This window comes from Erythrolamprus reginae, chromosome 7 (assembly GCF_031021105.1).
Source record: "Erythrolamprus reginae isolate rEryReg1 chromosome 7, rEryReg1.hap1, whole genome shotgun sequence".
NCBI lineage: Eukaryota > Metazoa > Chordata > Lepidosauria > Squamata > Dipsadidae > Erythrolamprus > Erythrolamprus reginae.
This window is the reverse complement of record NC_091956.1, coordinates 59637140-59660503: the sequence shown is the minus strand read 5'-3', so window position 1 is coordinate 59660503 and position 23364 is coordinate 59637140. Positions and strand designations below refer to the sequence as shown.

Sequence of the window (23364 nt, the reverse complement as noted above, 5' to 3'; positions counted from 1 at the left end):
TGACTGGCCGCGCTTCAAAGTCCTCTCACGAGCGCCAGTCTTCGCAGCAACACCCGGCAGGTTCCTCCGCAGCCGCCACTTCGGAAACTTTGAAGGCGGGGAAGAGCAAGGGAAGCCGCCTTTTTCGACCGGCCAGTGGCTTGGAGCGAGCATTCATCAGGACGCTTCGTTTGCGCGGGCTTTTGCAAGCGTGAGGGAAAAAGAAACAGCAAAGGGAAGCGCGCTTAGTTTGCCGCTCGCGCCGCTTCGGCTTTAAAGTTTCGGGATTCTCCGTCGCCCACGTGTACTCTATTCCGCATCAAAATTGAATGCTGCTCTTTTTGAAGACCTAGCCTGTCGGGATCTTTTCGTCCAGTTTAAGAAAAAAAAGGGCGGGTACTTCACTGAAGGAGGCTCTAATTCTTATCCCTAGTGTAAATAAAACAACCACCCGCGACCACGAGGAGCGAGGGAAGGGCAGAAGCTCCATCCTGAGCTATGCGGTCCCTCAACATTACGCCGGAGCAATTCGCGCAGCTCTTGCGCGACAATAACGTAACCCGCGAGCAGTTCATCGCGCTCTATGGGCTCCAGCCGCTGGTCTACATCCCGGAGCTACCCGAGCGCGCCAAGCTCGCCTTCATGCTCATTTGCGCGGCCATTTTCGGCCTGGCGCTCTTCGGCAACTGCCTGGTGCTCTACGTGGTGACCCGCCGCAAAGCCATGCGGACCGTCACCAACATCTTCATCTGCTCGCTGGCCCTCAGCGACCTGCTCATTGCTTTCTTCTGCGTGCCGTTCACTCTGCTGCAGAATATCTCCAATAATTGGCTGGGAGGTAAGCTTGGAGAGGCTGCTTGGGGAGCCTCGTCCTAGCAGACGGGCGCTTTTTTCTGTCAGCGGTGTGGGCTTTATTAAGAACCTGTGCCTCGAAGCCATCCCCGCATAGCTTTCTAAGTTCCTTAAGGTTATGTTTAGGTGGGCAAATGAGGGAATGAAAGAATGCGCCAAGTGGGTGTCAGTAATTGACTTTGTAATAGAGAAAAAAGTATTCTTCAATCTTTAGAGAGGTAACCTCTTAGTCGCTTCTTTCTATTTCTCTTCTTATTGGGAAGTGTATGTGTGGAAGGTAGATTTTTTCCGTTTGCAAAAGTCCTTTCTTAATGGACTTGCTTAACGTGTATTGGCATTAGTGCTGTGTTGAGGAATCTGGAACCCAATGTTAATTCTTATTATTTGAGAATTCGCTACTGGCAAAATTCAACTTGGTGCTGGACACATTGAACACACAGTGAACACATTGGGAAAAGCTGGTTTCCATTCGTTGTTCTCATACCAGTATTAGTAGCTCAATGGTAGAAGGTATAAGGGGCGTGCATAAGTGCACTAGTGTGCCTCCAGTCCCCTGTCCTATTGTCTCTCCTATATCTCATATCTAATATCTACTATTCTTCTATTCTAATCTTATACTACTGTACTCTCATTAGCCTTCTATTCTCTATTTGATATATTCTATTCCTAAGTTTTCACTTCTATTCTTTCTCTAATATATTTTACTCGAGTATAACCTCTATAACCTTCATTGTGTATTGCTGTGTATTGGACAAAATAAATAAATAAATAATAAATGTGGCAATCATACAATATGACCTTTATATTTAGGCAGTGAAACTTTTAATATGTATAACTTCTTATTATTACAGATGGAAGATATAAACTATCATCTTAGTATCTAATTTTAATGAGTACAGTGTTTTGTATGGATTATTTTCATGGTCATTGTAACTTGCTACAGAACAGTGTTCAGGACTGTTCAGAAAACTGTCTTTGACACTGCTAGTACTTAATTAGGAATTGTACAGTATCTGTATGTATGCAATCATACTGAAAAATGAGTATACATATACATAACATTAGCTCTCTTAGCATTTTAAAAGTATGCATTTGTTTTATCAGAAACAGTATTTCTCATTCTCAAGTATCTACTGACTTTTTAAAACCTGGCATAGATTTATTTGAGAAAATAAGATTTTTGTGATGCTGGAAAGGACTCCTGCCTTTGCAGATCTAATATTATATTGAAGTAGTTGAAAAAATTGTTTATATTAATATTAATTTCATATTTGTAGTGGATTATGATCCATTATGTAATAGCATCCTTGATCTCTAGTCCCATCTTCTAACCCTATCAGAATTAAAAACTGGTAAATGACCTGTCCAAAAAAATCATTCCATTCATTTCACTTCAGAATTAGGCTACAGGAGAACTAATAATATAATGTATTCAAAACCACAGTTCTGTGGTTTTATCATAATGCACAATAATCAAGCATAAGATTGAACTATAAAAATTAATTGGAGTATGTTTATATGAGCTTCATCACCTATAATCCTAGCCTGAGACAGCAACTCCTTTTAACAGGTTTTATGTTTATTTATTTGTTTATTCATTGAAATTTGTCAGATGAAAAAAAGAGAATAAAAATAAATGATGGCTTATAGGCACGCCAGTGCACTTATGCACTCCCCCTCTACTGACCACTTAAGTATGAAGTAAGGTCCACAGAAGTCAACAAGTTTAGAAGGATTTACATTGAATTTAAATCGCTTTTTTGCATGCATATTATTGTGATTAAAAGAAAAAGTCATTTGCAGGTAAAACATTACCATATATAATTTTGTATGCAATACCTAGGTCTGACGGGAAGCGATGCAGTTCTGAGTTGCCCAAACTCAGAATTTCGAGCCTAGTAGCATACAAATTCTATTGTATACAGAAGAGTGCAAAACTTTTCTTGTGCAGTACTTCTGAATCCACTCAATCTTCTTGGTGTTTTTGACTGTATTTTGCAGTCAAAAACACATTGTGTTTATGTATGTCCTAGTGCCATGATAGCAAACCTATGGCACATGTGCCAGAGATGGTACGTAGAGCCTTCTCTGGGCATGTTCTCCAGCTACTCTTCCGGCATGTGCATGTGTGCCAGCCAATTAGTTTTTGCATTAGTGTTGGAGTGTCTGAGACTAAGGGGCTTAGATGTTGTGCCTTTGTCATGGTCAGACCATTTTCTACTATGACTTGTCTTCAAGTGTCCAATCCTCCCCCGCAGGGAGGCAGAACCGACTAGGTAGTTCTGCCCCAGATGCCTGATGGACCCGGAGGGCTTTCAGAAGGCGCTTGGGTTTTACCAGATACACTCATCCAGGCCCCAACATCCTCCAGGCACTGGCACATCACTTCCACTGCTTCGTTGGCTGCACATGGGATGGAGATGTATAACTGGGTATCATCGGCGTATTGATGATACCTCACCCAGTGGTTTATGTAGATATTAAATAGCGGGGGAGAGGACCGACCCCTGAGGTACCCCACAAGGGAGAGACCTAGAGGTCGACCTCTGACCCCCCCACTAACACCGATTGTGACCGACCAGAGAAGTAGGAGAACCACTGAAGAACAGTGCCTCCCACTCCCAATCCCTCCAGTCGGTGCAGAAGGATACCATGGTCGATGGTATCGAAAGCTGCTGAGAGGTCAAGAAGCACCAGGACAGAGGACAAGCCCCTGTTCTGGGTGCACCAGAGATCATCCATCAACGCGACCAAAGCAGTTTCCGTGCTGTAGCCGGGCCTGAATCCAGACTGCTGAGGACCTAGATAATCGGCTTCTTCCAAGGACCGCTACAGTTGAAGCGCCACCACCTTCTCAATAACCTTCCCCATAAAGGGAAGGTTGGAGACTGGACGGTAGTTATTGAGCACGGCTGGGTCCAGGGAAGGTTTCATGAGGAGGGGGCGCACAAGTGCCTTCTTATAAGGAGCCGGAAAGGACCCCCTCCCCAAGGAGGCGTTGACAATCTCCTGGACCCAGCTCCGCGTCACGTCTCGACTGGCCGAAACCAACCAAGAGGGACACGGATCCAGTAGACAGGTGGCGGAACTCACAGCTCCAATGGCCTTGTCCACTTCATCAGGTGTCACCAAGTCAAACTCCTCCCAGACAGATGGGTAAAGACATTTAGCCCCAGTCACCTCAACTGACTCGTCGTCAGTCGACTCTGTTTTACAATTGGAGTCGAGGTCCGCTCGAATCCGAGCGATTTTATCAGCGAAAAACGTGTTAAAATCCTCGGCACTACTCTGCAAGGGCTCCCCAACTCCCTCCTGGTTAAGAAGGGAGCGGGTTACCCTAAACAGAGCGGCAGGGTGGGATTCCGCTGATGCAATCAAGGCGGCATGATACGTGCATCCTGCCGCCTTGAGTGCCACTTTGTAAGTCATAATATGAGCTCTTACAAGTGTTAGATCGGATTCGGACTTACTCTTCCTCCATCGCTTCTCTAGACATCTCTTCTGGTGTTTTAACTCCCGGAGCTCTTCTGGTGTTTTAACTCCCGGAGTTGAACCATGGAGCTCTACGGGGTCTAGTGCCACGGAGAGGTCGCAACGGCGCAATCCGGTCGAGAGCCTCCGCTGCAGCCTTGTTCCAGACCTCAGCAAGAGACTCTGCCGAACTGTGGATGAGTGCATTTGGAATAACCCCAAGCACCCTCTGAAAGCCCTCTGGGTCCATCAGGCGTCTGGGGCGGAACTTCTTAATCGTTTCCACCTCCCTGTGGGGAAGGATTGGAGCCAAGAAGTGAAGCCGCAGTAGAAAATGATCTGACCATGACAAAGGCAGCACTTCTAAGCCCTTTAGTCTCAGATCATTATTCAATTGCTCAGAGAGGAATACCATGTCGGGTGCGTGCCCCCCCTCATGAGTCGGACCCTGCACTACTTGAGTCAGGTCCATGGCTGTCATGGTGGCCATGAACTCCTGTGCTATCCCAGAGGTTTCACTGAGCGACGGCAAGTTAAGGTCCCCCAAGACCATAAGCCTGGGGAACCCCACCGCCAGCCCGGCTACCTCCTCCAGCAGCACAGGCAGGGTTGTTGACACGCAGCTGGGAGGCAGGTACGTGAGTAACAAGCCCACCTGAACCCCTAAATCCAACTTCACCAGGAGGGACTCGCAACCCGCAATCTCTGGAGCAATGAGTCTATGCAGGCACAGGCTCTCCTTGGCTATAATAGCCACTCCTCCCCCCCTTCCCTGGGGTCAAGGCTGATGCCATATCCGAAACCAGGCTGGGCAGATTTCAGAGAGAGGAACTCCTCCCTCCGGGCCCAGCCAGGTTTCGGTCACACAAGCCAGGTCGGCCTCCTCATCCAGGATCAAATCCCGGATGAGGAGAGCTTTATTTACCACCAACCTGGCATTGAGTAGCAACAGCTTGAGCCCAGGGCCAGACTTACACTCATCACCAGTGCCTTGAGTTAAGCTCATGGAGCCGGAAGAAGGGATCGCTATTAAGCAGCGATCCCTCCTTTCCCTGGAACGGCTAGCTCCATGGCTTCCGCCATACCTGCCTCTCCCCAGCAAAACAGGGATATTTTGACCCTCTGCCACCCCAGAGATAAGTGTTTCCCCACCTCCTGCCCTTCCAGGGTCAGGTGTGCCTGAAATTTCATTCATATCATATTCATTCATTTCATACATATTATAATCCCACCCACCCTGCCCGTTCCATCTATCACTCCCTTCCCATTAATTTCCATTCACAATATTCCATTCATTCCAATAATTAATAACATAATCCCATTCAGTCATACCATAAATACATTGATCCTTAAAAATAGTTAAAAAATTAAAAATATATAATACATATATCAGAAATATAAAAATAGCCTAGATGTACTAATTAATGATCAATTACTCTAAAACTAGTACTAGATGTCAAATTATTAAATATTTTTAAAGACCAAAATACAGGGGAAAAATCAGTTAAAAATCAGTTAGTTAGCAGTTCTTAGATCATCAACAGCTAGGTGGCGCCAGACTCTGAGTCAATTAAGTTCTGGAAAAGTCCAGCATAAATGTCCAAGTCTATAAATAATGAGTCCCCGGGGGGGAAAAATCTCTTTAGTGCCGTCCGCTGCCACTGCCTGGCACTCCCAGTTTGTAAATTTTGTCTCAAATTATTATTAATTCGGACTCCTGCGTCTCTACAGCTCCTCCGACTCTCAGTGTTCGCTCGGGTTACCCTGTGATAGTTACTGTTCTTACTGGGCAACAACTCCAGTTCTCCACACTCTCCTCTCACCGCGATACCGCACAGTCTCTCAGTAATGCCGAACAGCCTCAGAACAGCTCCTCGCCCTCTCCTCAGCCTCGGCCATCCTTCTCTCTCTGCAGTAACCTCCTTTCCCTCGATAATGACAGCCCCCTTGGTAATGACAGCTCTAGTATAATCCTTCGCTCCGACGGCTCCAACGATCCCTCCAATGCCAGGTACCCCCACCATTTGGCGCCACAGCATCCCAGGTCTGTCTGTCTGTCTGTCTTGGTCTTAAGGCCCAGCTCTGGCTCTCTGCTCCTCACTTGCTTGCGGCGGCCACACAATTAAATGGTGGCCGCCATTTTCCGAATCCCAACTGATCGAGTTCGGCAGCAAGAGATGATCAAGAATGCCACAGGGAGTTAAAGCACACAGCATACAGCTCTTCCGAGGCATACAGGTCTTCTCTCTAGCTTGATCTTGCAGCCCAGCTCGCAGTCTCTGTCCCTTGATCACTCGCGGCAGTTTACGGCGGTTGCAGAATTAGATGGCGGCCGCAATTTTCCGAGTTACAGCTGATCGAGTTCCAATGTCTCCATGGCAAAAAAGACTGAAAGCACTACAGAGAGACACGGGATGCAGCTCTTCCGAAGCAGAACTTCTCACCTCCGGGTGAGTTGGCCTTCTCTGGGTCCCATCGACTAAACAATGTCATCTGGCGCACCCCAGGGGAAGAGCCTTCTCTGTGGCGGCTCCGGCCCTCTGGAATTAACTCCCCCCAGAGATTAGAACTGCCTTTTGTAAATTGCTGAAAACCTACCTATGTCGCCCCCTGCTAATAAGGTTTATGTATGGTATGACTGAGTCTTTGGAGAGGGATGGCATACAAATCTAATTAATAATAATAATAGTAATAGTAATAGTAACAACATGGCTTTTCCAAATATTATTATTATTATTATTATTATTATTATTATTATTATTATTATTATTATTTGGAAAAGCCATGTAATCAATTCATGGAAGAGATTTGTTTTAAGCTTCATGGTTGTAGTTGTCTTTGTAGTTGAATTCTGAATGGAGAGTTTTAGTCTTTTATTTGAAATACTTACACTGCTCTAGGGAGTTTCTCTATTATTGTACGATCATCAAAGTCTTATTCTTTGCATGGTGCAATTGGGGATATAATTGTTATACATTGCTTTACAGTGATCCCTCGAGTTTCGCGATCTCGAGCTTCGCGAAACGCTATATCGCGAGTTTTCTACCCGGAAGTAACACCACCATCTGCACGCATGCGTAGATGGTGGAGTTTGCATTACCGCCGGGCAGATCAGCTGCTAGGCGGCCAAAGGAACCTTCCCTGGGTCTTCCCGCCGGCATGGGGGGCTTCCTAGCACCCCCCCGAACCCCCAACCCGGGTTTGGGGGGGTGCTAGGAAGCCCCCCATGCCGGGGGAGACCTTTTAAAACACCCGTGCCGCTTCCCAGCTGAGTCCTGAAGCCAAGCGCAGAAGTTCCAAAGGCGCTTGGCTTCAGGACTCAGCTGGGAAGGGCGCGGCTGTTTGAAAAGGTGGCAGTCGGCCTGGGGGGCTTCCCAGTACCCCCCCCAACCCTGTCTCCTGCCGCCGGTTTAGCCAGGAGAGGAGCGGCAAAGTGACTTGGAGGAATGGGAAACTCAAACCGCCCAGTTTCAGCTTTCCATTCCTCCACGTCACTTCGCCGCTCCTTCTGGCTGGTGGGGGGGGGGGAGTTAGGAAGGTTCTACTTCTCCCCCCCAGCCAAAAACTCAAAGCCTGTCTCCTGCCACACAGTTTAGCCAGGAGAGCAGCGGCGAAGTGACTTGAAGGAATGGGAAACTCAAACCGCCCGGTTTCAGCTTTCCATTCCTCCACGTCACTTTGCCGGGGGAGTCTGGGAGGGAAGATGACGCGCCGGCAGCACAGGGGCGAGGGGTGGGAGGCAAAGCTCTGCGGGTACAGCCCCTTTCGGCCAAGCCTCCCCCCCCCGCCAAGCAGCCAGGGAAGCCGAGCCGGGCGTGACGGCGGCGGCGCTGCTGCTCCGGTCGCCCGATCGTGTCCTGCCTCCTGCGCCGATGTTCCACGCCTGGCTCGGCTTCCCTGGCTCCGTGGCCGGGGAGGCTTGGCTGAAAGTGGCTGGAGCCGCAGAGCTTTGCCTCCCCCCCCCCCTGTGCCGCCCGCGCGTCATCTTCCCTCCCAGACAAAAAGGCCACCCTTCGGCTCTGCAGTTCCAGCCCCTTTCGGCCGAGCCCACCCGGCCAAGGAGCCAGGGAAGCCGAGCCGGGCGTGGCGGCGGCGGCTTCCTTCGGGGGCAACGCCAGCAAGAGGGTCTTCGCCCTCTTGCTGGCGTGCGTGGGCGGTGGGGAAGACCCTCAGCTGCTAGGCGGCCCAAGGAATCTCCCATGGGTCTTCCCCACCGCCCACGCACGCCAGCAAGAGGGGGAAGACCCTCTTGCTGGCGTTGCCCCCGAAGGAAGCCGCCGCCACCACCGCTTCTTCTTCCTTGCGCCCCCGCTGCCTCTCCGCTCTCTTGGGTGGCGGAGCGAAGGAAAACAAGAAGACCCTCTTCTCCAACACGCCCGGAGGAAAGCGGGGGGAAGGGAGGAGAGAGAAGGAAGCCAGGCACGAAGAGTGTCCATGAGGGGGAAGAGACCCCCGCGCCGGGCAGGCCCACCGAAGCGGGAAGAGGGGGCGTGCACCCGGGCCTGGCTAGAGCGCTTGATCTGCGGGCGCCTTAAAAGGGGGTGTGGACTCCTGGGAGGCCTTGGCGGTGGAAGGGGACACACTCGAAGCCTCAGCCGCCTGTCATAAGCGTCCTCTGAGGGAAAAAGAAAGAGTCCGAGCTTGCCGTCCGGAAACGTTGAAGCGCCCTCACAAGCAAGAGGGGGAAGACCCATGGAAGGTTGGAACTGCAGAGCCGAAGGGCGGCCTTTTTGTCTGGGAGGGAAGATGACGCGCGGGCGGCACAGGGGCGAGGGGGGGGGGAGGCAAAGCTCTGCGGCTCCAGCCACTTTCAGCCGAGCCTCCCCGGCCACGCAGCCAGGGAAGCTGAGCCGGGCGTGACGGCGGCGGCGCTGCTGCTCCGGTCGCCCGATCGTGTCCTGCCTCCTGCGCCGATGTTCCACGCCCGGCTCGGCTTCCCTGGCTCCGTGGCCGGGGAGGCTTGGCTGAAAGTGGCTGGAGCCGCAGAGCTTTGCCTCCCCCCCCCCCTGTGCCGCCCGCGCGTCATCTTCCCTCCCAGACAAAAAGGCCACCCTTCGGCTCTGCAGTTCCAGCCCCTTTCGGCCGAGCCCACCCGGCCAAGGAGCCAGGGAAGCCGAGCCGGGCGTGGCGGCGGCGGCTTCCTTCGGGGGCAACGCCAGCAAGAGGGTCTTCGCCCTCTTGCTGGCGTGCGTGGGCGGTGGGGAAGACCCTCAGCTGCTAGGCGGCCCAAGGAATCTCCCATGGGTCTTCCCCACCGCCCACGCACGCCAGCAAGAGGGGGAAGACCCTCTTGCTGGCGTTGCCCCCGAAGGAAGCCGCCGCCACCACCGCTTCTTCTTCCTTGCGCCCCCGCTGCCTCTCCGCTCTCTTGGGTGGCGGAGCGAAGGAAAACAAAAAGTTTCCCTTTCTGCAGCTCCTGCCTCCCGCCCACCCAAGACAATAAGAGCGGAAGAAGACCCTCTTCTCCAACACGCCCGGAGGAAAGCGGGGGGAAGGGAGGAGAGAGAAGGAAGCCAGGCACGAAGAGTGTCCATGAGGGGGAAGAGACCCCCGCGCCGGGCAGGCCCACCGAAGCGGGAAGAGGGGGCGTGCGCCCGGGCCTGGCTAGAGCGCTTGATCTGCGGGCGCCTTAAAAGGGGGTGTGGACTCCTGGGAGACCTTGGCGGTGGAAGGGGACACACTCGAAGCCTCAGCCGCCTGTCATAAGCGTCCTCTGAGGGAAAAAGAAAGAGTCCGAGCTTGCCGTCCGGAAACGTTGAAGCGCCCTCACAAGCAAGAGGGGGAAGACCCATGGAAGGTTCCTTGGGCCGCCTAGCAGCTGATCTGCTCGGCAGCGCAGGCTGCTGCTGCGCTGCCGAGCAGATCAGCTGCTAGGCGGCCCAAGGAATCTTTCATGGGTCTTCCCCTCTTGCTGGCGAGGTGAGCGGGCGGGCAGCGGACAAGTGGCGGGCAGCGGGCTGGCGGTGCGGAAGTAAAAACACCATGGAAAAGTGGCACGCATGCGCAGATGGTGTTTTTACTTCCGCACCGCTATATCGCGAAATTTCGATTATCGCAAGGGGTCCTGGAACGGAACCCTCGCGATAATCGAGGGACTACTGTATACTCTTATTTTGTTGCACATGTGAATATTTAGGCCACTAGTTCCACATCTCAGAGCTATTGAATTTTATGACTCCTTAAGGGCTCATAGTGAGCTTAGAAAATGGTGTTGATTTTGGAAATTACTGCACAAATGGTAAATGATGGATAAGAATAAGCATTTCTAATGTAGGTAAGCTACATCACTGAAGTCTTTGTACTTAGAACTTAATGTAGTTCACCATTAGTAATTTTTCATGTCACTAAATAGAGTTGTAAAAATTCATTTTGTATTTACATAGGAAAATCTGAGGTATATTTAAAGGGATATTTACACACATAACTGCTTCCCTAGATTGTGTGTGTGTCTCTGTGTGTCCCCCCACACATGTGCGTGTGTGTTTAATAGAGGAAGAGGAAATTGATTTCAAACAAAACCACAAGAGTCCTGTAGCAAGCTTAAATAAAATCACACTCATTTGTATTAACCTTTTAAAGACTAAAATAACTACAAAGCTAAATTACTGAATGCTACTTGATTAGATTTAGACACTAACTGCAGATAGTACTCTGGTACAATGGTAATTGAGATTGAAATTTTTATTGCTAATCAATATGATTGCAAAGTATGAAGTCATATAAGCAGTAATGGGCTGCTGCTCCAACGGGGAGAGGGGGACACAGTGGTGGTAGTAAGTTTATGTATTGAATACTTAATATTTTTTTATTGCCCTTCCTTCTCTAGTACCTTAGTATGATCCTTAATGACTTTTAAAATAGGAAATAATTAAATAGTATGTTTTTACCCATAAACGCTTTAATCATTTTAATCATTATCTAGAACTGAACTTTGATAGCAATTGAAGAAAATTGAGCTACTTGCCTAATCTGTTATTATACTGAACTTTGTAGGTTCAGTACAAGACATTAAAATGTTATTGTGCTCCTCAACAAATAATGCTGTCTAGCATTTGTCCTCTTTGTGGCTATTCAATTAACGTGATTTAATCAAGTGAAAAAGAGTCCAAGCACCTAGTTGAAAACTTAGCTTGATCGGTAAGCCACTCCCACCCAGTCACATGACCTTTAAGCCACCCCTGGTCACATGATAATCAAGCCACTCTCACCTGGTCACATGAACATCAAGCCACACCCACACAATAAGCCACACCCACAATGTGGTAGTAAAAATTGTTGCAGCCCTTCACTGCATATAACCATATTGCTTGATGGCAGCAATTCTAGCTCTCTCAGTTTTGGTGGTAACATAAGGTCCACCCAGGTCATTAAACAAAAACCTCATGTGATCATGACTTCTCATTGTCTATTGGCTTCCCCATTGACTTTGCAGGAAAATTGAAAATTGTAATCATGTGACAGGGAGGATGCTATGATAGCCAGAACTCCAAGGACTGGTGGTGAGTTTCCCCTTGTTCTGCATTGTCCTAACTTTGAACATTCACTTAATGAATAACCCATAACCTGAAAATTACCTGTAACGATGCACTAAAAAATAACGCTACAAGACAGAGCTACTGTATATGAGATTATGCAGAACTGTATACTGTATATATTAAACTGAGTCATTATGCCTTCCTCTTCTTCCGGTTGTGCCCCACCAATTTAACTGTATATCCTTTATCTTAAAATTATTAAATATTACTAGTTCCTCATCAGAGAATAAGATAAATATTCATTTAGTAGATGTAAAATATCTACTAAGATTGCTTATGGTATTTGGATTCCTTGACTCAAATAGGAATATTTCTGATTCCATTTATTTGTTGGTTTGTTTATCAAACATGTATAGGATAATAGTAATTTGTATATACATAACATAAGTTTAAAAAATGATAAAAGAGGACAGTATGACAGGGATGGTAGGCACAGTGGTGCACTTATGCACACCCCTTATACACCTCTTAGAAACGGGGAGAGGTTGACTGTAGACAATCTAAGGTTAAAGTTTTTGGGATTTGGGGAAGAAACCACAGAGTCGGGTATTGCATTCCAGGCACTGATCAGTCTTGCTGAAGTCATATTTTATGCAGTTGAGTTTGAAGTGGTTCACATTTAGTTTGAATCTATTATGTACTCGTGTATTGCTGTGGTTGAAGGCGACGTAGTTGTAAATTGTCTAATCCCAGTATTTCAAGTCTGGTGAAATAAGGTACTTTGTTGTGAGTGGAGGAGTGAAATATTCTTCTTGTGAATACTGTGTTCCCTTGATTTTCACGGGGGATGCGTTCCGAGATCGCCCGCGAAAGTCGAATTTCTGCAAAGTAGAGATGTGGAAGTAAATACACTATTTTTGGCTATGAACAGTATCCCAAGCCTTCCCTTAACACTTTAAACCCCTAAATTACAATTTCCTATTCCCTTAGCAACCATTTAGATTATTATTCACCATGTTTATTTATTAAAGTTTATTTTTAAAAAAGTTTTTTAAAGGCAGACAAAAGTTTGGCAATGACATATGATGTCATTGGGCGAGAAAAAACGTGGTATGGGGGAAAAAACGCGAAGTATTTTTTAATTAATATTTTTGAAAAACCATGGTATAGACGTTCCGCAAAGTTCGAACCCGTGAAAATCGAGGGAACACTGTACTCTTATTGTGAAATATTTCTGGACTCTCTCGGTTGTATTAACATCTGATATGCAGATGAGCTATATTCCAGAATTGTTCTAACAAAGGTTTTGTAAGCTCTGGTTAGTGTAATATTGCCAGAGAAGTTATGTAAGACTAGATAAGAACTCTTAGTGCCTTTTTGGCAATGTTGTTACAGTGGATATGAGTAGATTACTCTCAAACTTGTAGATGACTCTCACTTTGACAGAGTGAGAGTCATCTACAAGTTTGTTTCCTCCAAGTTTGTATTTTGTATTCTGATCCTTTTTGCCAATGTGTAAGACAGAGCGTTTGTTAGTTGAGATTTGAAGATGCCAGTTGTTTGATCATTCTTCCACATGATCAAAGTCTGTTTGTAGGATAGTAGCCTTGTCAGTGGTGTTAAATAGTTTAACATCATCAGCAAAGAGAATGCGGTTGCTTATAATATGATCAAAAGATCATTTATGTAAAGTATGAAGAGTGTTGCTCCTAAAACATTGCCTTGAGGGATACCACTGTTGATAGGAGCAGGAATTGATATGGCACTTTCTATTTTGATCACTTCTTGTCTGTTAGACAGGAACACGGTTATCCAATCATGTAGGGGTCCAGAGCTGTCATAGGATTTTAGTTTCAGAAGTAGTTTATCATGTACTACTGAATCAACTTACCGTAGTTTCAGAAGTAGTTTATCGTGTACTACTGAATTACAAAGTCTATGTAAATTGCATTTATTGTTTTCCCTTGATCAAGTTAAGTGGTCCATATGTTTTTGCAGTGTAAGAGTTACATATTACAGGATATTTTTTTCCTGAAATTAAATTGTTTGTTGGAGAGTAGGTTATTTGCAGGTGATGCAACCCAAAGAGATTGGTCTGTAATTTTAAACATTACTTGGATCTCCTTTTTTTATCCCTCCCTCCCTCCATTTATCTATCCAGGATAAGCTTTCTTATGCTGTAACTCAATCCATCAGATACAAGTGATGAAGTATGCTGCAGTTCACAAAATGTCTTTTAATACATTTAGTTAGTAAGAAAAGGTATTACCAGATTCCTCTTGGTTTTTTGCTACCATAGATAACACATTTCTCCTCCTACAAATCCCTTCATGGATTGTTATCTTGTAGAACTAAACAGATTTGTAAAACATAATAAGCTGTAAGCTATAAATTTGGGACTTTACAGTCCGAATAGGGGCAGTCATGATAGCAGGTCATAGATAAGGTAACAAAACTGGAGAAGTGACAACCAGTCCCAAAATGCTGCCAAAAAACCAAATGAACATTAAAAAGTAAAATAATACCAATGTTTGTAAAATGAACTCCCCAAACTGGTAGGCATCCAGTGAGTTATTGGAGGAGTATAAGAAAGGGTGGGGATGAGTTGTACTGCTCTTTTGATAGCAGGCTTAAAGTTTAAAAATAGCTTAACTCTGGAATGTTGCACACAAGAAAGATGCCATTTATTTATCCATTTAGTCAGTCAATCGTTAAATGTATATTACTGTCCATCTCATGAAAGAGTGACTTGGCATTGTACAGCAAAACTATGAAATAATAATACAAAAACCCAATTTTTATACATAAAATATGTGAATCAGGATCAAAGAAAACACGAACATCTTGAAAAACTACAGCTTAAACTAAAATAAAAACATATGACCAGCAAGATATATTCTTAGCAATGGTCAATGTGGTTATGTGGTAAAGGAACATAAAGAATAGATTTAATTGACTGAGTCTGACAAATGGAATTCATAAAACATAATGGCTTCCAAACCTTGCAGAAAGCTGATATGGTGATATAAGCAAAAGACAACATAAATACATAGAACTATATTAAAACAAAATACAAATCGGTGGTATATATGAAGATTTCATAATAGAACTAGAGCTAGACACTGGAAAGCAAAGTCAAATAGTCTCTAAAAAGATATCGCTAAGCATAAGCAAATATTGAAATATGGTTGGGAATAGTGTTAGCAACAGGAAATAATATATTTTAATAGTAATAGATGACCCAATGTTGTCTCAGTTGAAATAATAATAATAATAATAATAATAATAAATCTATTCTGATTCCATGGTGTTGGCTTATGTAAATACAATTGGAATTATTTTTTTCTAGTGTCCAGAAACTATTAATTATTTAATCATTTATTCACTACAATTTTCAAAGTTAGATTGTTCTGCTGGGCTTCTTGGCACGAGCCCTCAATTAAAAGGTAGGAATTCAGACGCACACAGCTGTAAGTCAATAACAATGTTTTTTATTGAAAATAAAAGAACAGCCACACACACTTTTAGTCAGGCAAAATGCTCACCTTCAAAGCAAGTGCTGTGAAGAACAATAAACAAACACAAAGCAGATATCAAGCAGCTGTGAAGACATCACAGCCACTCTCCTTCAATAATTCGTAAAGTCATAAACTTGACTATGATTTAGTTCAAAAGTCCTGGAAACAGTTCAAAGATAGTCCTTGTAGAATCCTGACACAAAACACATGTCCTCCTTTACAGAACGGATAAAATTCCACACCCAGAGGCCAAAATGCTGACTATTTAACAGCAGCCCCAATTAGTCTAATTACACCCAGCTACAGGTAATCTACCTTATTTCCTGTAGTATTTAGGCAGTTGCTCTTTCCTAGACATTGCTCTGCGCCTGCATACATCAATGAATGTCTCTTCTTCCGAATCCAGTGATGATAATGATGATGAATCACTCAGGGGGCGACTATCTAATGAGCTGTCTGCCATTACCCCCTCTGAGGATCCCATTTCACTTCCACTATCTACTTCAGACACTTTGCTGTCAGAAGCAGTCAGCAATAAAACTGGCCTCTGATCCTGGGAGGATTCACCCACATCCATCCCCACAGTTCTTGGGGCAGGAGCTGGCTCAGAGCCAACCACAACAATGATTCTTTTTACTTTAATTTACCTCATGATGCAATTGTTCAGCCATTGTAAAAGCAAATACTGCAGTCTTCATTGTTGTACTTTACTCATCTGGAAGTGCTACTTAAGTATCTGTGTGAAGCAAATTTATTTTAGGGAATCAGTTGGCACAATGATTTTTTATTCCCTTCTGTATTTAATATTCTGTGTAATGCATTTATAATTCTTTCCATGTTCCATGTTAATCAGGAACACTTGATTTCCCCGGGAAGCTCTGAGGAATAAAGTGGCAGGAGAGAACCTTAAAAAACCTGGAGCAAATCTCACCAGGCACGAGGGTTCTCATCAAAACCAGTAGTGGGATGCTCCGTTTGGCCTCGTACTGTGAACCTGTAACGCTTCTGCGCATGCAGGTTTTAGAACTCACTACTGATCAAAACTCAAGATTAAGGTCTATGTTTTGATGATGCAGGGGCAATATTGGAGAACTTTACATTAGAGGTTTTAAATAAGAATGTGTGTTCTGTGAGTCCCAAAATTAATCTATAATTAAGAACTGGTCAAATCATTTATTAAGTAACCTTTGTAATTAAAGTTTAAAAAAATCAATGAAATAGAGTACAAACATCTAAAACTAATAAACACTCAAATAACAAACAATAATTTGAGAGAGGGGGGCAGAGATTTCAGAGAGTGGCATATTTTTAAAAAAATAATAATCTTTATTGAATTTTATTACAAATATAAGAGAAAGAAAGAAATAACAAACAGTAAAAACAAGTCAATAATGTATATGAGTTGGTATTCATAACAAGTAAGGTCATAGTCCTATTGGTATTATTAAAAAGCATATACTATATAATAGATATAAAATATATAGTGGTATTAATATTATTGACAGCAAAGAAAAAAGGGAAAGAAAAGAAATAGGGAAAGCGTGAAGTGAAGAAAACGATAAGAAGGATAGAAGGAAAACAGAGGAAAGAAGGGAAGAAGATATCGGAGAGAGAGGGAATAAGAGGGAAAGAAGGGGAAATGTTGGGGTAATAGAGTCATGTTTATTTTAATAAGAATAAAGCAGGAGCTCCAGGGAGTAACATTTAATTCAGAGCTTGGGGAGCAACAAACTGAACTTAATAGGAAAATGGCCTGGAGTCCAAAGAGTAGCATACTGAGTGCAGAATGAAATTAAAGTATGGATCTAAGAAAATGGGGAATGATTGATGAATTATGCGCCATCAGCTCTTACCAACTATGTAAAGATGATATTCGACTTACAACCAAAATTGGGAAGATAATTTCCATCACTAAGTGATGTGGTTGAAAAGCAAGGCATCAAATGACAGAAATGCTTAACAGCAATCTTGACACTTGCTGTTGCCATCATTAACCTACAGTCACGAGTTATTAAGCAAGACCCACTCCAATCCAAGCTATTCTTAGCTTAGTTCTTCCCAGTCCCAAGTCTCAGTAAGGTAAGAAACTGCCTTCCACTTCTCTCTCCCCCCCAATGTATCTCCCGCCTGTCTTTGTATTTTGGCTCCCTGCCTTCCTTGGCTAATGCACAGTGCCAAGACGCCCAGACCCAACCCAGGGCACTGCAAGAAGCAGAAGCAAGCAAGAAGCAGGGCTGGATCCATGACAGTTTAGGAATCCCAGCTCAGTGCAGGGCAAAAGGACTTCTTGGGGCGAAGGGCAAGGCTGAGCATCTCTAGTCAGGAAGATGTTGAAATTCATCTGGAGCCGTGGAGAGCAGACTGGCAGGGGCAAAAAAGCATAGATGGGTGGATGGGTGTTGTTCTGTCTGGGTCACTCCGGAAGCCAAGACCAACCCAAAAAGAGAAGTCAGACACACCGATAAAAGGCAAAGGCAGTTTATAAAATTCAAGAAAAACACAGGTAACAGAAAATGTCCTTACAAACAGGAAAACGCTGTATCTTCAAATATATCCACGAAGGCAAAAGTCCATGCAGCAATACAGTATTCTTGCTGCCAAGACGAGGCTGTAGATAGCCGACCTACACCTCCCACGGGTCTTCCAAACTGCTGGGCCACAAGCCAGGAAAAGAGACGCCGAGAACAAAGCACGACACCGTAACTCCAACTGATAACACTCCACATGGCTTCAAGGGCTTGCCTGCCTTTTAAACCCTGCTAAGGAGGACCGCACCCAAGCCCAGCTGTTCCTAATTCAGTGCTGATAATACTTCTTTAATTGCTCCTTTCTTTGATCTGAACTTTTCTGTCGCATGTCAATGACGGCTTGTGCTTCATCACCTAATGACTCCAAGTTACTGGCTGGGGAGAGCCCCCCCCCCCGGGCTCTCATACTGTTCTCCTTCGTCCCATTCCTGACTTTCCTCTCCCCCGTCCGACTGCTCAGCCCCCTCCTCTTCGCTGTCATCCTCCTCCGGGCATGGAGCCAGCAGAGACACAGCCGGTCCCTGAGCAGCCTCAGGCTGAACCACAACAGTTGTTGAAGTGGGAGGTATATCCACTTAACAATCCAAGCTTCTCAGTTGTTCACAACAGTGTTGGAATTGCTGTTGCTTAGTATTTTGGTCATGTGCTATGTCATAACTCTATTGCTTAGCAATGGAAATTCTTGTGCCAGCTTTGGTCATAAATTGAGTATTACCTTTTTATAGTTACTTTTTTATAGTTTTTATAGTTGACAAGAGCCGATGGCCATCAATCATTCCCCATGCCTTCATTCCCCATGCTATTTTCTTATATCCATTTTGCTTTTTATCTCATTTTGCACTCAGTGTGTTTCACTTTGGACTCCAGGCCATTTTCCTCTTGAATGCAGTTTGTTGCTCTCCAAATTCTAAATTAAATATGTTACTCCCTGATGTTCCTGCTTTTTTCTATTAAAATAAACATGCTTCTTTCTGAAATCTTTGCCTCCCTCTCAAATTATTACTGTGAGTTGTTTAAGTGTTTGAATGGTAAGTTTTAGCTATTGCACTATATTCCTGCTTATTTGATTGTCTTTCTACTTTGATTTTAAAGATTACTTAATAAATGGTTTGGCCAGTTTTAGGGTCAATAACAGTTATTATAGGTTCGTTTTGGGGGCTCTGCAACCCATATACTTGTTTCATAATCTCTAACATAAATTCCATCTATACTGCCACCTCTACCGCCAGCTCACAAACTAGACCTTAATATTGGGTTTTGATGAGAATCCTCATGTGTCTGATGAGATTTGCTCCCAGCTTTTTCATACATCACTTTAAAGATCTCTTCTGGCACATTATTTCCCAGAATTTCTCAGTAAATCAAGTATTCCTCATTATCATCATATATAAAAATATACATAAATTCATTGCTGAGAATAATGCAGCAATGTGTATCATTATGGCAGAGATTTTATGATATTTTACAATAGCACTTTAAATATTATAGTAGTGAATTTATTAGCAAGCCAGGGACTGTTAAAAAGTAAAAGAAGATAAAATTGTGATCTCTGGATATAATTGAGTTCTCATTGATTATGTTGAAGATAAACAACAGGTAGCTACATACAACATTTATCTTTTTTAATATTTTAGTTTCATTACATTTTATGTTTTATATATCATAAATAATTATGGTCTATTACAAAAAAAAACCCATTTGATTTTATATGCTTACCTCCAAGCTGTCTCCTTAGAATGTGGATGCAAATCTAATTTTGCCTCATTATTGCATGATCTCTGATTATTTTAAAACAGGAGGAGTACTAATAAATTCCTGGTTTGGGGGAAAAAAACAAGATTGTGCAAGTACAATCTTGGATTTTATTTTTTTAACTTTAGTATTGATTTTGGTTTAGTACATTAGAATGTGTTTATGTGTGTGAACAGCTTCTGCAATTAACCAGAATGGTAGTGCTGACTGAGAAGTTGTAATTCCTGACATCTGCTGAGGACACAGTTTAGCTTTGGGAAATCATAAACTATGTATTAAAAATTGCAGGAGAAACTCTGCATGTAATATTGATGAACAGATAGTTGATTTGCATTTCTAGGTATCATGACCATTGATCACTAACTTTATTTAAATATAATTTTGTTTATATGTTACTTAGATTTAGGATATACAGTATACAAGTGAAAATTTTAGTCATGGCATCAGACTGGAAACCAGGAGACTAAGTTCTTAGGCACAAAGCCAGCTGACTGACCTTGGTCCAGTCCCTTTCTTTCAGCCTGAAGAGGTAATTGCAAACCACTTCAGGAAAACCTTGCCAAGAAGGGAGCAGAGAAGTCCAGGCAATCTCTGACAGTTGGATGTGATTGAATGGAAGAAAAAGAAAAGGAAATTGTACTTTTCATTCTATTTTTGAAAATAAAAAAGAAAGCTAAATTATAGCAATTTCATTATTTGTTGGAGAGGTTACATCAAGCAAGGCACTGCCCATTCTGCCAGTTTGTTAGAATGTTATAATTTTCTCTACATTTAAATTACGTTTGAGTCTGGTCTACTGATGTTTGATATATTTTGAAGCATAGTTTTGTTACCGAGCTAATTGAAAATTCAGCATTATAATTGGCTAGTCTCTTGCCCTTAAATCTTATTATAAAAAAGACATTGACATGATGAATGTTTAATGAGCTGTAATTGCCATTCATTACATATAAGATCTGGTGAATGATTTTGTAGAGGTAACAGCTAGGGCTTTTCATTGCAACTGAGAAAGGAATAGTTTATTTTTCTGGGAGGAAATAGGTCAAACACCTTTTATTTAAATGCCTAGGTGCCGATGATTTGTGTTGCTCTTAACAAAGAGACAAAGTTGATTTGTAAATGAGCTTGAGCAAAGCATCAGCATATACATGGGGTGGAATTGGTAAGGACATTTTTGAATCCCTCTAAAAACTAGGCATTTATAGGACCTCACGAGAAACAAAGCTATTTGGGAATGCTGAATGATAGACATTAGTCATTGTAATATTAGATTAAATGGTACGGCTGTCTTAATTTTAATGGTATTAAATAACGGTATTAAAAGATATTGGAAAGATCAGACAAGGTTATTAGTTCTAAAGCTCTGCAGCACTTTTGCAGTGTAGTAATTCTGTCTCCTATCATTTATGCCAATGGTTCTTAATCTTTTTGAACGAATCGCCCCTTTGAGCCAATGAGGAAATTCTCATCATCCCCCATCCCCAAACATAACCTCTCAATAGGAAATAATTCTTCAATTTATGCACTTCTTTTTGTTCTTTAAAATTGTCATCAGGACACATTGATGCAAATAATTTATTTCAAGCCCCATATCTCAACCGTGTGAAAAAATTCCGTGCCACTTGTCATTTTATTTCCAAACTTCATGATACATGTATTTCATTATTATCTTATTTATTCAAGACACTTAAATGTATTGATCACTGAAAACAAAATTCAATTGCAAGAAAGTAAAATGGCAAAAAAGAAAAACAGAAATATTTAATAATTGAATTCCAGGTGAAATTTAAGATTCAAAAAGAGATATAAAGGGCATAAGAACTAACCACAATGCAGGAACAAAGAATTTCAAGACGAAAATGCTGAAACCAAATTAAGATTCGAGGAAAATATAAAGTATAAAGGAAAGATTCACACACACTATAAAAGGGATTAAAAAGACACAACTAAATTTTTTACAGAATGAAAGCAATAAAAATCAGAGCGACAAATTTAATGCCTAAAACTGAAGAAAAATATATATCTACACAAAATGTTTCTCAGTGTAAACTGAGAAACCAAAATATAATATCGAACTGGAGTGCACACTAAAAAAAATACAATGCAAAGAGACACTCCTGGGGGGGGGGGGCAATAGCTCCAGCTTAAGAACCACTGATTTACACCTCCCTACTTTCAAGAGAAGGCTTTTCAGTTTGAGTCAGTTAGGCTGAACCTTTCTCGAAGAAAGAAATGCTAAGAGTAGTAAAACAAACACTTCACATAATTGGTTGAGTCAATTTGTGGAAATGTTCTCTTCAAGCATCTTTCTGTTAGTTTCGATGTAAGAAATTTAAACATTCAATATACTGCATTCTATATCCAGTGCTTCTCTCTGCAGTTGTAATGTTTCTACTGTGTATAATAGGGGATTTTACTTTGAAGGCAACCATACTCATTCACCAAAGACAGGAGAAAAGAAAGAACCCTTTCCTTGCTTTAAATGGGTTTCTGTAGATGTGGCCCCCTTTCACATTCCTCAGAAATATGAACAAATACTGTATAGCTAAGCTTGGTTCTAAATATATTACTAATAGGATTAATTTCTTTTCTTTATAGGGGCTTTTGCTTGCAAGATGGTGCCATTTGTGCAATCTACTGCAATAGTTACTGAGATACTTACAATGACTTGCATTGCTTTAGAAAGGCATAATGGCATTGTTCACCCTCTAAAAATGAAATGGCAGTATACCCACAGAAGAGCATATACAATGTTGGGTAAGGTCCCATATAATTTTATTACTTGTTTTTAACCTTTCTTTCTTTTCTTTAAAGAACACCAGAATATTCATACAATCGAAAGAAAGAAAAAGAAAGAAAACTGCTTAAGCTCACATGGTCTGCGGAGAGGGGCGGCATACAAATGCAATCAATCAATCAATCAATCAATAAACAAACAAATAAATAAATAAATAAATAAATCTGAGTGTTGCCATTACCTTGCATGCTCAATTTTGTGAAAATGAAAGCTATTGAGTTTCTTAATCAAAGCTTCTTTGGAAAGGCATTTATCTTGGTCTCCTATCATAATAATTCTGAAAACATGCCTTATTCCTAGTATATAAAGTGATAATTTTATGTAAAGATGAGGAGAGGAAGAAAAATATTTAATGATTTTATTTAAATACTTCACTGTAATCCAGTATTTTTAGATTAGTAGTTCCTGAAATAATTCTAAATCTTATTCAGACATTTTGGTGAAATCAGAGCTTTTGCCCATGCTGTCATATCTAATTTCTCAGTTTCTCCCTTTATTAGGTCAATGCAAAAAAGTATTTTCATGTTTAGATTGACAGAAAAAGAAATCCACTGTAATCAACCCAGGAAGTGATGAGTGATTGACAATGAGTCGATTTATACAGGAATTTTGTATGGGGGCCAATAGATATAAATTTCTCTGACTTTTAAAAGTATTTCCTATATCTGCTAATGACTGGACTAGTAGTCCACAGTACAGAATGATTAATATTGACCAGCAATTCATCCATAATGAAGTAACAAGTGAAAACATTTGCATTCAAAAGAGTTTCTTGAAAGTGCTTGAAAGTGCATTCTTGAAAGTGCCATTAACATACTTATCTTAAATAGAAACTTAGTTGGAATGCCTTTTATTTTTTTAGTGAATGAGGAATGGAGAAATATAGTAATTAAAATATCCATCTGAATAGTACTATTTCTGTTCCCCCAATATTGATTTTAAAAAATAGATCAAATCTATAGTATTTTGTAATTAACCCTTCTTTAAATAAA

At 42.7% G+C, this 23364-nt stretch overlaps 1 protein-coding gene across 3 annotated transcripts in view; it reads left to right on the top strand.

Annotated features, from left to right (window-relative positions):
* The first annotated feature begins 399 nt into the window (after positions 1–399).
* Positions 400–23364, top strand: part of QRFPR (pyroglutamylated RFamide peptide receptor) — a 149458-nt gene continuing 126493 nt past the window's right edge. For all 3 annotated transcript variants that reach the window (XM_070757651.1, XM_070757653.1, XM_070757652.1), the window contains exons 1-2: positions 400–817; positions 22174–22332. In XM_070757651.1, coding sequence (XP_070613752.1) covers positions 478–817; positions 22174–22332 — 499 coding nt within the window. In that variant the 5' untranslated portion in view covers positions 400–477. The remainder of the gene's footprint in view (positions 818–22173; positions 22333–23364) is intronic.